This window comes from Zonotrichia leucophrys, chromosome 22 (genome assembly GCF_028769735.1).
Source record: "Zonotrichia leucophrys gambelii isolate GWCS_2022_RI chromosome 22, RI_Zleu_2.0, whole genome shotgun sequence".
Taxonomy (NCBI): domain Eukaryota; kingdom Metazoa; phylum Chordata; class Aves; order Passeriformes; family Passerellidae; genus Zonotrichia; species Zonotrichia leucophrys.
In genome coordinates this window covers 5,001,078-5,016,251 of record NC_088191.1, presented here as the reverse complement: position 1 = coordinate 5,016,251, position 15,174 = coordinate 5,001,078, and the positions used below count along the sequence as shown (strand labels likewise).

The 15,174-nt window shown below is 46.9% G+C and overlaps 1 protein-coding gene across 7 annotated transcripts; it reads left to right on the top strand.

The window, feature by feature from the left end:
• Window positions 1-162: 162 nt before the first annotated feature.
• On the top strand, window positions 163-14,249 carry CDCA2 (cell division cycle associated 2). Of its 7 annotated transcripts, none has more exons than XM_064731052.1 (15): window positions 163-283; window positions 1,349-1,894; window positions 2,402-2,532; window positions 3,118-3,241; window positions 3,806-3,993; window positions 4,203-4,281; window positions 4,623-4,852; window positions 5,579-5,666; window positions 6,158-6,357; window positions 6,948-7,038; window positions 7,609-7,661; window positions 8,263-8,406; window positions 9,200-9,374; window positions 9,803-9,972; window positions 11,054-14,249. In XM_064731052.1, exons 2-15 carry the CDS (start codon window positions 1,408-1,410, stop codon window positions 11,900-11,902), a joined length of 3,009 nt encoding a protein of 1,002 aa, XP_064587122.1. In that variant the 5' UTR covers window positions 163-283; window positions 1,349-1,407; the 3' UTR covers window positions 11,903-14,249. The 7 variants fall into 7 exon arrangements, with proteins under 7 accessions (XP_064587122.1, XP_064587119.1, XP_064587120.1 ...); XM_064731049.1 differs by having other exon boundaries at window positions 8,233-8,406; XM_064731050.1 differs by having other exon boundaries at window positions 7,606-7,661.
• The last annotated feature ends 925 nt before the right edge of the window (window positions 14,250-15,174 follow it).

The following is a 15,174-nucleotide window of genomic DNA, read 5'->3' as shown; positions in this document are numbered from 1 at the left end:
CCGCGCTGTGCCGCGTCTCTGCCCAATGGGCAGTGAGGAGGCGGGCCAAAGCCGGGAGGGCAGCGAATCGCGAGCAGAGGAAGCATCCATATTTGCATAACCCCTCTGCGATTGGTTGTCGCCCGTCACGTGCGCGCGGGCCGTTGAATTAATTCATTTGCTCATTTTATTTTTTCTCCCGTACCAAAGCGGTGCTGCGTCCAACGGCCGCGATCTCTCCGCCGAGTCAAAGAGTCCCCCGGTCGCCGCCCAGCCCCGCGCGGACCCCCGGGGCATAGCAGCGGTGAGGGGTCGCCCCCATGTCCCTTCCTCCCTGCGGTGCTGCCGGGACCGGCGCGGCTGCGGCGGGCGCTGAGGGTGGGGAAGGGGCGGGGGCGCGGAGGGATCCGCAGGGGCGTGGCGCGGTTTGAAAGCGTGAGGCGGGCCGGGCGCGGGCCCAGGTGAGGGCGGCTTGGCGGGGACGGCGGCGGGCGGCGCTCGGGGTGCCCGGGAGGTACCGGGCGGTACCGGGCTGTGCTCAGAGTGTGCTCCGGGATCGCGGGGTGCCGGTGCCCAGTGGCCGGTACCCACCCGGCAGCCCCGCGTTGGAGTTTCTCCCCTCTCGGCCGGTGGCTCTGGCTGAAGCCATCGGCCTCCGCTGGGCCTCAGAGCAGGAAAGGAAAAAATAAGAAAGAAAAAGATTGCCCAGGCGTTGTAAAGCAGATTCGTTTAGATATGTTTGTTTCTAATAGTGCGCGTGTGTTCAGAAGGGGAGTTGTAGAGTCGCGTTATTGAGTTGTACGTCATTAACTTTAGAAATTAACAGCAAAAATACCTAACCTTTTAAAATTTCTAATTACAAGCTCTAGTGGTAGTTAATATATATATATATATATATGTATATATTACTAGTGTTTCTTCTGCTGATTTCTTTCCAATGTATTTGCATCTTTCCAATTTCTTTTGTATTCTCTTTCTGCTGCTACTAATTAGTGTGATTAAAAGTAGCATTAAACTGCTGATACTGATTTTAACACTTGGAGCAAAACAGCCGCAGTGTGCTTGTGATTATTGTATTTTCTGCACGTATTTTATATAAATGTGAATTGACAGAGTGACATCACAGCCTTGTGGCTCCTTACCCTGAGCCACTCCTGTGCATGTTTATAATGCAGACTTTTGTTGCTCTGTGGTTTTTTTTCTGGTCCTTGCCCCTTGTGTCCTTTGCCTGCAGGTTTTTGGGGTTAAATTTCCCTTCCCACCCCACTATTAAACACCTTGTTCTGGAAAATGTGGATTTGGGAGAAGCATGAGTGTGGTAATGAGCTCTTGCTCTAAGTAATAAGGTTTTTTTTTTTCTTGTTAATAGGAGTCTGTAATTACAACAGCAAAAGCTGAGTGGATGTTTCTTCAAATAAGTCCCAAACAATGTTGAGAGGATCTAAAACTCCCCTGAAAGTTAAAGAAAATGAACAGCAGGAAGAGGCCTCTTGCCCTCTGCCAAGAGCCCAGAAGAGCTGCAGAGTGACCAAATCCAAAGCCATCAGAGCATCCAGGAAGGAGAATTTCACTGATGGGAGCCAGGCACGGTCACCAAAACGTGCCCCGAAGTGCCCCAAAGGCCCCGAGGAGAATCTGTGTCCCCTGCAGGGGGCTGCTGTGGGCTGGCAGCTCCCTGGGGGCTGCTCTGGGGGGGATGTGCTGCTCACTGAGCCCCCCTTGCCCACCAGGGAGGGTTTGTCCAGCAGCCCAGCTGTTCCCTTGGGAAGTGACTTCTGCACCCCTGAGAGGGACAGAGTGGAAGGAGAAGCTGCTTTGGGGCTCTCAGAGCAGAGGAAGAAGCCCATGGCCATTGGTGCTGTGATCAGTGCTGAGTGTGGGATTGCTCAGCAAAGTCCTGGAACACGAGCCACAGGTGAGGCTGGGGTGACAAAAGACCTCTGTCCCCCTCAGAGGGGCTTCTGCAGCTCCTTTGGTCCCAGCTCATCCCCAAGGCTCCAGTGCAGGTTCAGGTGATCAGTGTGGGTGTGCCCTGGAGCACTCTCTGAGGGGCTGCAGCATCTTCATGGGACATCCCACGTACAGGATTTGACACCACTGAACTGCACAGGTTAAATCCTGCTCTGAAATGCTCCCTGTCCATCTCAGTCAATGCAGTGTCCTGAGTGTCACAAGGGAATGCAAAACAAATTTGGTGAACACTCACAAACAATTGAAAAGCTGAAAGGCAGGCTGGGTTTGTGATTATTGATATGCTCAGGGAGGTTTCTTGGGCTCAGCAGGTCATTTTGGATCAAAGTGGCATTAATCAGCCTTAAAAAAGATGAAAAAATACCATTTTCTAGCTTTAGGTATTACAACACATTTTTGTGGCTTTGTGCTTTGTTTTTCTTTTGAACCTCTCCTCGTGTGCCCTTTTCAGGGGCTTCCCCAACTTCACTAAAATTCAGGAGAAGATCAACCATTGGCTTGAGGGGATCACCAGAGAACAACACCCTGATCAGGTTCCTGGCCCAGCAGAGGAGCAGCAGGCACAGAGAAGCTTTCACCCAGGTGAGTCCCTCCCAAAAACCTGCTGGGAGAGGGGCCAGGAGTCCTGGGCAGGATCCAGCAGAAGGGACAGCCATGGCATCAATGTGCTGCTGTCCCTTGGTCACTGACTGCAGGACAAGGGGATGTTCCAAGTTCTGTTTGTATTGTAGAGGCTGGAATTTCTTCTCCGTGATAAATTTTAATTTTTGTCACATTCCTGTGTTTGCTGCTCTTGGTTTTTGGGTAATTAAAGTGTTGCTGGTTCCAAGTGAAGCCAATTTCAAGCGTGAGTGACTTGGTCAGTCAGGTCGGTTCAGAGCTTGGTCAGTCAGGTCGGTTCAGAACATGAACTATCCTGGGCTGTCACAAAGCAAATTCTAGACTAGAAGAACAGATGAAATGCAATAAAATGTTCAGTGAGATTTACCCAGACATGTACCAGATTTCTGGGTAAAGTTCCTTTTTTCATTTTTTTTCTGTACAGATATAATTGCAGCCAGATTAAATGCCAGATCTTTTGCACTTTATATCTAAGTGCAAATACAAAGCACAAAAGCTGCAGTGGTGAGGGAGGAAAGGCCTGATGGGATTCATTTTGTTTTGCAGATCAGTCCTTTCAAACCTGCAAGTGTGAGGTCGCTGAAGGACAAGATCAGCATTTTCCAGGCCTCCTTTGAGTCCCTGCAGGAGGCTGAGGGGGAGCCTGGGCTCCCATACCTGGGAGCTTCCTGTGAGTGCATTCAATATCCTGGGCACTGATTTACCTGAAATATCAGCTGAAAGCATGAAACTGGAAATGCTTCTCGTAAAACAAAATCATCTTCCTTTATTAGGCTTGGCACAGGTGGCTGTGCTTGCTTTGAGGTTTGTTTGGTTTGTTTAAATCATCTTAATGCACCCTGATTGGTGGTTTCTCTGAAAACTCATGGTTTGGAGTCTCTTCCATTAGTTTTAGTTCCTAGATTTGTGCTCTTTGATGAATTTCTCACTGAACATGAATGTTTTTGCACTTTTTTCTGTAAAACTTTTCATTTTACTTTCATTTTACTTCTCTGTTATTGCTGACCTTAATAACATTTATATCACAGGAATCATTTATTTTGTTTTGGAGGTTGGTAATGTTATTTCCAAAGTAGATCTAAAAAATGTGTTCTTCTCCCTGCCTAGAACATTTCCTGCCTTTTTGCACCTCTTGATGGGGAAACACAAAAAGAGGATTCTTTGAAAAACCTGAAGTTTATCTTTGTGATTTGTTTGGGTTCTGTTTTATTTTATTTATTTTGAATTGATGCAGCTCAGGACAAAGCACCTTTTAAAAAAGAGCCAGACCTGGAGCAGTGGAGTGGAAAGTTCATGCTGGGCAACAGAGGAGCTGCTTTAAAAGAGAATTTCAGAGAAAATGGGACCCAGAGCAGCAGGAGTGAGCTCAGGATCTGCAGCATCTTGTCCCCACAACGAGCTGTGACTGTCACTGCTGCCAAGGTGCTTTCAACTGGGGAGAAACCTCTCAGTTAGACATTAAAATAGACAATTTCTTCATTTGCTAAGCATTTAATTCATTAAGCATTTTCTAAGCATTTCCCTGGGTGCTGAAATAGTGGCTGATGGGGAAAACTCTGAAATCCTTGTCTGTGGGATTGAAACCCTCCATACTTTGTGCTGTTGTAAAAATCCTGCAACTCTTTCTTTAGGAATGGGTTTGTGAGCAGCAAAATCCTGTTCAATCCTTGGACCCTGCTGTAACTGGGGAGACCCTGGAAAGAGACCATGGTGAGAGGATTCAGCACTGTTAAATCTTTGTTAATCTTTGTTAAATTCTCATTAGGAAATACAAATATTGGTCAGGAAATGTTTCAGCTGACATTTGTCACCTTGTCTAAATTTAGGATGCAGTAGAAACCTGATGTAACTTTTCATTCATGTACTGCTCCTTTTTAGTATGTGTTATAAATTTCTGAAAACAGCAAATGTCCATGTGGCACAAAAAGAGCCAGAATTTAGACTGGTGGATTTTTGTGGGGTGTTTCTGCTCAGGATCTGTGCAGATGTGGGTGCTTTAATACTGCTGCTTTCAGCACTAAAGTTCTGTCACTTTTCCTTCTCTGTTTCAGTGTCCCAGCTGGGTGCTGGCTCTGCAGGGGCCGGCTGGGAGCCCATTGGCCCTGGGGGTGCTGTGCCAGCCCCCAGCAGGAGCTGGGCTGGGGAAGGTGGGAGCACTCCCAGCACTGCCCTGGGCCACAGCAGCTCCCTGCTCAGATCCATCCTGAAGAAAACCCCAGCCAAGGAGCTCCTGGCCAGCCCCAGGGCTGACTCAGGGCCTGCACCAAGGAGGAGCTTCCAGGTGCTTTGGGGACTGATGGCTGTGCCTTGGGAGTGGTTTGGGAATGATTTCATGCTTCTTGGGCATCATGGAGCTCTCATGTTGGGAGAGGATTGGGGTGACACCATTGCACCTTCAGCCCCTGAAGGGGTGACAGGAAAAAGAGACTTGACAAAGGTCTGGGGTGCCAGGAATGGCTTCAGGCTGCCAGAGGGCAGGGATGGATGGATATTGGGAAGGAATTGTTCCCTGGGAGGGTGGGATGGGATTCCCAGGGAGCTGGGGCTGCCCCTGGATCCCTGGCAGTGCCCAAGGCCAGGCTGGAGCACCCCAGGACAGGGGAAGGTGTCCCTGGATGCCAGGGTGGGATGGGATGAGCTGCTAAGTCCCTTCCCACCCAACCATTCCATGATTCCATGCTTCTGTTAATTCCCAGCCCCCATTTTTCCCACAGATTAATTCCTTCCCAAGACTGCCCTGAAGGCCAAGCTGGGCTGAAATGCCTCAAAACGCAAAGAGAACAAAGTGCAAGTGTCCCTGGCCAGGCTGGGGCACCCTGGCACACTGGGAGGTGTCCCTGCCATGGCAGGGGTGGCACTGCATCATTTTCAGCTCCCTTCCCACCTGAACCATTCCATGCAATGAATGTTTTTGAGCTTTGGCTTAATAAAAGGACTGATTATTAAATGCTGCTTAGAGAACAATATTTTAATTCATTTTTATTAAACTGTATCTTAAATTTGACAGGAATATTTAAACAGTGCCACTGATGGAGGAGGAGATGAATCTGCTGCAGTCTCCAATTGTGTAAAAGCCTCTGAAACACTGCAAACAGGTCAGATTCTCCTTTCTAAGAAAAAAAATATCCCTTGGCTTTATTTCTTTTTAAAATAAGTAAAATATTGTGATGCTAAGGTTTTTGCCTCTTTGCTAAGCCTGATTATTGGTATTAATCACCACTGAGTGACCTCCTTGTGGCATCCTGCTGCTGACATGGAAAACAAGATTGCCAAGGAAAGGAATGTCTATAAAAAATTTAACCCACCCCAAAACTTCAGAAACCTTGAGCACCTGATTTTTGAAGGAGTCTTACACTTCTCAGCTGAAACTTGGGTTACTGGGAGTTGTTTTTAGCCTGTTTCTTCCTTGAGTTTTTAATAAATCCAGAGTGAAAGTCCTGGCTGGCCTCACAGGCCATGTGAAGATGTTTTGCTGGTTGTTTGGGTGGTGATTTTTAGGAGAATATTTAAAGCTCTTGCAAAGCCTCTGCCCTGTGCCAGTTCCCCTTCACACAGCTGTTTATTTCCTTTTATCTTATTCCAACAGAGAGTGCTGACAGCTCCAAAACACCCAAGAAGAAAAAAGTGACTTTTGGGGAAGTTCTGAGCCCCGAGATCTTTGACCAGAGCCTGCCTGCCAACACCCCCCTGCGCAGAGGAGCCTCCCCAGGGAGGGGCCAGAGCCCCTGGGCACGGCCAGGCCTCCCTGAGGAGCCTCTGCCCCTGCTGGACTTTGGCTGGGATGAGGTCAGTGGTCAGTTTGTGTGGGCTCAGTCCTGGGTGCATTCCCCTCAGCCTGCTGGGTTTGTGAAGAAAGGGCTGAAATGTGTTGGATTCTTATTGTTATTCATGTTTCTAGAGTCCCATACATTGTTCCATACCTTCCAGCTGGTTTTCTACCATGCTGCTCTTCTCTGTAGCACAGTTCCTCAGGGCTCCTCCAGGGCTCTCAGCCTTTTATCCCAGTTATCTTTGTGAGCCACAGGACTGGGCAGCTGTGCCTCGTTTAGAATAGCTGGGACCCACTTGTCCAACACACAGGACTCTCCCTACAGAAATGTAAAAGCAGAGTTCAGCTGGAGTTAAAACTCAACTTCTCAGTGTGAGTCTTAGGAATTGTGAGCAGCACTTTGGCCTGGAGAGCTGTTCTAGGAGCTTTCTGAACCTTGAAATGTTTTCCCCTTCACTTTTTCTTACATTTTGCTGCTGTGTTTCTTTTTGCCACACACAGCAAAGGTGTTTTCTTTAAGGAAACAAAATAAAACTGCTTTGTCTACAAGCTCCACCAAATATCTGCAGTGATTTATTGCTAAAAAAATGACATTTTCTGTTTGAAGGAAGGTGTTGAGCCTCTCCCAGAGCTCCTGGAAGGTTCAGAAGCCCCTGCAGAAGCCCCTGCCCCTGTTGAAATTGCAGAAATTGCAGAAGGTAACCCCAACTTGTGCTTTTATCAGTAGATAATGAATCTTTTTATACCTGAAAACTGTAAGTTGAGGGTTTTGGTTTATTTTTCTGTTTGTATTTTTTTAATACAGGGGATATATTTCAATTGTGCTAAAACTTGAATGCTGGCATTTAAATGGAAAGGTTTTCTTCTGAAGCTCTTGCAGTAGCTGCAGTGTTTACCTGAGCTTTATTTAAACTTGTGAGATCATTCTGTGAAAATTTTACTGCTTAAAGGAATTTTTTTTACAGTCTTGATTCTGATGCTGTAATTTTGATAACTTTTAAACAGCAACCCAACAACAAAAGAATGGAGAGTGGGTTGTGCATATTTATCTATGAAAGCTTTGCATGTTCTAATTCTTGTTACCAAATCCTCCCAAGCTGAGTCTTCCTCTATTTTGTAGAGCAAGTAAAATTTTTTATCTTGCCATGTTTAATAGTTCTCAAGATGAAGTTTCTAGTCAAGACTGGCTGAAGTGCACAGGATCAGAAATAATGTAGATAATTTTCTCATTGAAACTGAGTAAAAATCCTTTTTTTCATTTCTAGTAGCAGAGACTGACAAACCTGACGTGGTAACAACTCGTTCTGCTGCTAAGAGGAAGGTGAGTTTCCTTGGTGATACAATTTATTTTATTTATTTGAATTGTTCTTTTATCCCTCTTGATGCTTAAAAAAGTTCTTCCAGCTTCAGGTATGAGGATTATCTATATCCAGGTATATGGAAATACCTCCTGGTAGTGCCTTGAGGAAATGAGATTTTTCAGTGAAAGTGATTTTCCAGTTATTAAAAATATAGCCTGATACTTAAATTGACAATTTCTATTGAATTTTCCAGGAGCTTTTCCAAAAAATCTGACAAAATGTTTTGGTTGCTGGAATTTCAAGGCACAGGATTGATTGTACAAGAATTGATTCAGCTGCAGTGTTGGGCAGCTCTGGTGGGAGGGGAAGGCAACAAATAGAGCAATATACAGAAATAACCCATTTTCCTAAATAACTAAAGATAAAAATGACTGTACTTTCATTATAACACAACCAGGACTGGATTGTACTGGGGGAAATAAGTCTATAATGTTTAATTCCCACTTATGCCAACCTCTAATGAGGTGAGAAGAGATGAATTCCATTTGATTCTTGTGCCTGTGGGACTCTGGGGGTTTCTCTGAGCTGCAGGTGCCCCCAAGCACCCAAACCTGTTCCCAGCAGTGCAGGGCCGTGGCTCAGGACCCTGATGGGAGCAGCTCAGGAGCCACAAACACTGAGAACAACAAGGACACCAAAAACCCAGAAAGGAGCAAGATCCAGAGACAGAGGAATCCAAGCACAGCTGTTCCCAAGAAGGCCCAGGTGAGTGCCAGCCACTGCAGTTGCTGAATTCTGCTTTTATTTGGATTTATTTCTCTCCCCTTGTGTCCTACAGGATTATTTTGATTTTCCTGTTGCTGCCAAGATTTTCTTCTTCATCCCCATCTTGTTTTCCTGCCCCATCTCTTTTCCTTGCTGACTTGAGGGCTTGAATTCTTGTAGGGCCTAAAGGATCTCTGTGGGGTTGGGTGTTTGTTCTGTAATGTCCAGCTGATAAATTCAGTTCTTGTTGCACTCCAGTGCAAATCTGACCAAAAATCCAAATCCACCTCTTTATTTGGGTGCTGCTGTTTTCATAGTGAGCTGGGCATGGAGAGTGAAGGGATGTGCTGAGCTTTTTCTTTTTTTGGCTTTGTTCTCCACTGTTTGTGGGATGCTTGTGTAGAAGTTATTTTTATATAGGTTAATCAGTATAATAATTTAAAAAATTACTTTAAGCAGTAAAATTTTCACAGAATGATATCACAAGTTTAAATAAGATCCAGTTAATATAAAGCTCAGGTAAATATCTCTTTTCCTTTTCAGACTTGAGGGCCAACAAATGAGTTTGTGCTTCTTCCCTTACCAAGTTCTTGCAGAGACAAGTTAGAAAAGTAATTCTTTTTTTGCTTATGAGTTTCTGGATTATTTTGTAGCTGGCAAAGGAAGTGAAATCTTCCTTTTAGGGAAACACTTGTCATCCATCAAAATCCAGTAATGGGGTCACTTACTGAAAAATATTGTAGAGAATGATTAAAATTTCACTGTGCTTTATTCTCCTCCTCCATCTTTTCAGAGAAAAACCCGCCCAAGCTATGGGAAAAGAAGAAAGAAAAAAGTCAAGGAATCTTTGTATGGGGAAAGAGAAATGGCTTCTAAGAAACCCCTGCTCAGCCCTATCCCTGAAATCCCAGAGGTTTTCTCTTCTGTGTCATCTCCAGACTCACCAAAGGCAGATGCACTTCTTACAGGTAATTTGGGGTTTGGTGTTGTTTTGCTTTGCTCTTTCTGTTCCTCAACAGTTGTACAAAAAATATTTTTACTTTCAATTGTTTCTGTAATAGCAGAGTCTGGAGGATCTAATAAATTAATAATGTCCAGCTGATAAATTCAGTTCTTGTTGGACTCCAGTGCAAATCTGACCAAAAATCCACATCCACCTCTTTACTTTGGGCGCTGCTGTTTTCACAGTGAGTTGGGCATGGAGAGTGAAGGGATGTGCTGAGCTTTCTGTTGGCTTTGTTCTCCACTGTTTATGTGTGGAAGGTTATTTTTATATAGGTTAATAAGTATAATAAGTAAAATAATTTATACACAAAGTAAAATACAAAGAAGTTTTCTTGTAATACACCAAGATGTCGATTGACTGAAGGCACAACCATGTGTTTGCTCTTTGCAGAGGGTGCCGGTGTGGGTGAGCCCACCTGCAGGGGCAGTGCCCAGCAGCCCCAGGCTGGCAGGGTGCAGGGGCTCTGGGCAGCTGCTCCGTGCCCGGGGCTCCTGGGGGAGGCAGCAGCCGCCAGCCCTGCAGACTCTGCGGTGCCAGGGAGCCTGGAGGCAGCTCCTGAGGTAACTGCTCACAATGAGCTTTGGGGGGAGGCACTGGGATGATTCAGCTGGGACAGAGTGAAAAACCCCCCAGAGTAAAAATCCATTTTGAGTTGGGTGAAATGTCTAGAAAGGGTGAAAAGTCTGTAAGGCTGAAGCTGAAGGGAAAACTGCAGGACAGAGATAATGAGGAGACAGAGAAAAACAGAAACTACTGCAAGGGCAGGCTGGCCAGAGCAGGAATTGTTCCTGGTAAAGAGGAACTGGTGGCAAATGTCACACAGAGTAAGAATGAATATGTGTGGGCCTATTGTGAAGCTGTGTGCATGTGGGTTTGGGAGGGGAGATAAAGAGACCTGAAGCTCTCAGAGGCCCACATGCCTTGTTTGAGGAGAGCAATCTCTGCATGCACCCAGCAGTGTCATAAACACACCAGCTGTACAGCTTTGACAAAGTTGTGGGGCACTTTCCTTTCTCCACAAAACTCAGCCTGCAGGCCATGGAATCTCTGTCCTTGAAGGAGGGGTTGGGCATTCAGAACTCAGCTGAGCCTCTGAGCAGCCTGGTGAGGCAAAGTGAAAATTTTCCAAGATAGAAACCCATTTTAATTTAGGTGAAATGTACATTTCTGAGTTGAGTCTGTGGTTAGAACCCAGAGTTATTTAGCCAGACTGCAAGGCCTAAGCTCAGTGAAGTCACTTCAGTGAAGGACAGAGATAAAGGGGGGAGACAGAAGATGATAGAGAGAGACAGGGACTGCTGTAAGGGCAAGTCAACCTGACCTGGGAATTCTTTCTGATAGAAAGGAACTAGTGGTAAATGTCACACAAAAGCCATAAAAATGAATATGTATGAGCCTGTTGTGAAACTGTATACATATGTATTTGAGAGGTACAAAAGGAGATCTGAAGTTCTTCTCAGAGGCACACATGCCTTTTTGAGGAGAGCACTCTCCTGCAGGATTCCCTGTCAGGTGTTGGGATTTTGGAGTGGTAGGGGAGCAGTAGCCAGTTCAGCTGTTTGAAACCAGTTTTCATGGATTACCTGTTGCCTGTATTTAAAAAAAAATCAAGTTTTTTTTTATTTTATTTTATCTCCCCAGTTTTCAAATACTGTCCCAGATGCAGAAGGTGATTTTGATACATCTGATTATTTCCAGCGAGGCAAAGAGACTCCATGTGAAAAAGAAGCAAAAGAAAGCAGTTCCTTGATAGAAAAGGAAGAATTACAAAGAAATCTTCTAACTGAGCTTGAAATTGTGGAACAACAGGAGGTACAGGAGGGTGCCCAGAGAGCCAGGTGTCCTCAGAAGGATTCTGTCAGACATGAGCCAGCAAGGAGAAGAAGAAGAAGCAGCAGTGCCTTCTGCTTCCCTCCTGTTGAGAACCTGGCAGTGCCTGGGGCTGACCCTGCAGTTTGCTCTTACAGCGTGGAGGAGGTGCTGGCAGTGCCCCAGGGCAGGGGGAGCCGCGGGGCCGGCGCGGAGCTCCGGGTGAGGCGCAGCCTGAGGCTGAGCAGGGACGGGGCCGGCTCGGGACTGGCCTGGATCGAGGTGCCCAGGGAGCCTCCCCTGCCCGCTGCTCCCAGAGGCAGCAGACGCAGCAGCACCTCCGTCCTGGCCGGGCCTGGGAATGTTCACAGGGAGCAGAAGCTCCTCCCCCTGCCAGCCCCGGGCAAGGAGAGTGAGGGCTCTGCTCCCCTCGCTGCAGCTCCTGCCAGGAGGTGGAGGAGGAGAAGCCTCTGTGAAGCCACAGCTCAAGAAACGCCCTGGGCTCCCACCCAGAGAAGGAGAAGCACAAATTCTGTGTGTGGGAAGAGCAGGAGTGACCAAAACCACTCAGGAGCAGCAGGAGAAGCACAAATTCTGTGTGTGGGAAGAGCAGGAGTGACCAAAACCACTCAGGAGCAGCAGGAGAAGCACAAATTCTGTGTGTGGGAAGAACAGGAGTGACCAAAACCACTCAGGAGCAGCAGGAGAAGCACAAATTCTGTGTGTGGGAAGAACAGGAGTGACCAAAAACACTCAGGAGCAGCAGGAGAAGCACAAATTCTGTGTGTGGGAAGAACAGGAGTGACCAAAACCACTCAGGAGCAGCAGGAGAAGCACAAATTCTGTGTGTGGGAAGAGCAGGAGTGACCAAAACCACTCAGGAGCAGCAGAAACTCTTGAGCTGAGCTTGAAGGATGTTTCAGGCATCTCTGGTTTTCTGAAGTGAAGGTGCTTCTCAGGCCTTGTGTTGTGTCTCAAGTGCAGTTTTCTTCTTTCCCACTTGTATTTCCTCACTTATTTTCTTATTCATTTTCTGGATAACTTAGAACTCATTTTCCTTGCTTTGATGCCTAAAATGTTTGAAGATCTGAACTGTTTGGCATTGGTCTGGTTATGGCAGGTAATGAAGAGAATTAAAAAATTCTTCTCCCTGATAAATGTGGGTTTGTTTTTAGCAGTTAAACCAGAACCAAACGTGTCCTTCCAGCCACAATTGCTCCAAGGCTTTGTTTCCTGTGTGTGACCATTCCCTAGAAATTGCTCTTGAAATCTGCATATATTTTCTTTTAGATTGCAAAACTGCACTCACAAGAGATTGTCTGCAATGAATAAAGGAATCACTTCCTCCTCTTCCCTTTCAAGAAGTGGGGAACCTGTTTCTACCTTCTGGAGAGGCTTTGGGCATGAGCAGAGGTGGAGTCAGAGTGAGATTTAGTGTTAGAGTTCATGAAGTATTCTCTGATGTAAAGGGTGGTCATTAAAGAAAAAAAAAAAGCTTTTAGATATTTATTTGTGTAAAATTCATCTGACAAATGAAACTGGCTGAGGGGAGAGAAGCATTGGCTGGGCTTCATTTCCAGCCCTGTGTGTGTCCTGAGCCCATCCCCTGCTGGCCCCGGTGGAACAGAGAGTGAGCTCTGCAGCTGCTCTGCTCCAGCCTCTGCTGCTGCTTTCATTTTTCAGCTGGGCTGTTCCAGCCCTCAGGGACGCCCGTGCCAGCCTGGAGGAAATGGCTTTGTGTCCAATGCAGTCCCTTCTGTGACTGCTTTGTGCCATGAGTGATGTGGGATAAAATCCTTGATGTACTTAGCTGCTTTTATAGAGCTTGAAAGAAACCAGAGCAGTTGGATTTTTATACCTCTTGCTCCCAAGACAAGAATTCCTCAAGCAACTTGAAAGAAACTGCACTGTTTAAGCTGTTTGAGTTCCAGAATCATTGGGGTTGGAAAAGAGCTTTAAGATCAGAGTCCAGCACTGCCCTGTGGCCCATAAACCACGTCCCCAAGTGCCACATCTCCATGTCTTAAATCCCTCCAAAAACAGTTGCCTTAATGTTTGGCTTGGGGATTTGCTTTGGGGTTGGTTTGGAAGCAGACTGGAGAGTTGTGGGCTGGATGCTGAGCTTGGCTGCCAGGAGAGGGCAGCCTGGGCTGGGATTTCTGCTTGGAAGGGAAAGAACATCATGGACAAAACCTGAGAGGCTGGCTGAGCTTATCATGTAGAGCTTAAAGAATGAGTAAATGAGTAAAAATAGCTGCACCTTTTACTGTTCAAAACAAAGCAACTGAGCTGTGCACTGGAATTAAACTGGGCTGGAATCAGGTGGGAGTTTGATCTGGAAATCACTTTGTGCCTGATCAGTCAGGTTGTACCTGAGCTGTCTGGGTCTCTCTGTGCAGCTTTTAGGTACCAAATCCAGCCCTGGGTGACACTGGGGCTGTCACACCCTGAATGCCAGGCACCAGTGAGACCAAGGCGTTGTAAAGGAGGGAGAGACAATGAATCCGTGTGTTTGTACAAGAGGGAGAGGAAGACACAGTGAATTGGTGTGTTGGGCACAGGAGGGTTCGTGCCCAGTGTGCCAGAGCTCTGGGGGTGCTGCCTGAGGCAGCCCCAGCAGCACAGGGAGCTCTCCCTCCCTCAGGATCCCTCAGAGGCTCCCCGGGTGCACGGGAGGTGGGAGGAGGAGAACAAGGGGAAAATATAGCCCAAAATAAAGCTTGGATTTTCCTCCTGGCACAGCTGGGTGGAAAAGGGGTGTTGGGGATCATTTGTGGATGCTTGATAGCGGTGACAGGGTGAGGAAACCCACAAGAAAGGAGGAGGTTGCAGTTTGTTCCAAGACATGTCTACTACTTTATGCTGCTTTTTATTTCCTTTTGTCCTTCTCTGGATAGAATTGATCCTCAAAATATTTTGTTTTCTTAATCTGGAGAGGATCTGAACAAGTGTTCAGCTGTGCAGAGGTGGGGGGCAATAATCTGTTCTCCATATCTGCCCTGAGAAGGACAAGAGATGTGATTTAGTCAGAGGAAAAGGTCTCTGTTAAACATTAGGGGAAAGTTCTCACAGCAGTGATGGCCAAGCAGGGGAACCTGGGGAAGTGTGGAATCTCCATCACTGGAGCCTTCAGGAACAGATTAAACAAATTCCTGTCAGCAATGACAGATGATCCTTCCTGGGGTGGGGATAGGCCACGATGGCCTCTGCAGGCTCTGGCTGCTTTCTGATGGTGGAGATTGCAGGAGCTGCTGTGGGGCTTGCTGAGCAGCCCGGCCTGGCCTGGGAGCTGGGGAAAGCTGGGAGAGCTCCTCCTGCAGGGCCCCTGCAGCATCCTGGGGCTTCAAACACCCAGATCTCACCTGAGTCCCGGCCCTGCCTCGGGCCAGGAGCTCCCTGAACTCCTGAACACTCACTGAACTGAACTGGGCCCTGCACTGGTGCCTGTGCTGTCACACAGGCTGGGAGCAGCAGTGTAATTCCATTCTCCCCTCTGCTTTTCCAAAATCAACATTTCCCTCAGAATGACCAGCAGCTTCCTGGAAAAGAACAGCATGGACAAAACCTGAGAGGCTGGCTGAGCTTATAATGTAAAGCTTAAAAAGTGAGTAAATGAGTAAAAATAGCTGCTCAAAACAAAGCAACTGAGCTGTGCACTGGAATGAAACTGGGCTGGAATCAGGTGGGAGCAGCTTTGCTGGAGCTGTGTCTTGTTTGGTGGCCATGGTGGGGGTAGGAAATGAAACCAAGGTGTGACAGCACAGAGGTGTCGGGGCTCTTCCAGTTTGTGCTTCTGCTTTCCAGCTCTGCCTGAAGGAGATTCCAGTGGTTTTTTCCCATTTTTATGTGCTGAGCTCCAGCTCAGACTGTGTGTTCCAGTGGCATCTAAATAAATCCATGGCATGGCCATTCCTCTTCCAAAGCCAGGCCCTTCTCCCTTTGGAGGGCTTTTC

What these genes read in the sequence shown, in the direction of transcription:
- CDCA2 (XM_064731047.1), top strand. Translation starts at nt 1,408, where the DNA reads ATGTTGAGAGGATCTAAAACTCCCCTGAAAGTTAAAGAAAATGAACAG. An exon ending in AATTGCAGAAATTGCAGAAG is followed by an intron (nt 7,039 to 7,605) that starts GTAACCCCAACT and finishes TTTCATTTCTAG; the next exon opens with TAGCAGAGACTGACAAACCT. An exon ending in GGCAGATGCACTTCTTACAG is followed by an intron (nt 9,375 to 9,802) that starts GTAATTTGGGGT and finishes TGCTCTTTGCAG; the next exon opens with AGGGTGCCGGTGTGGGTGAG.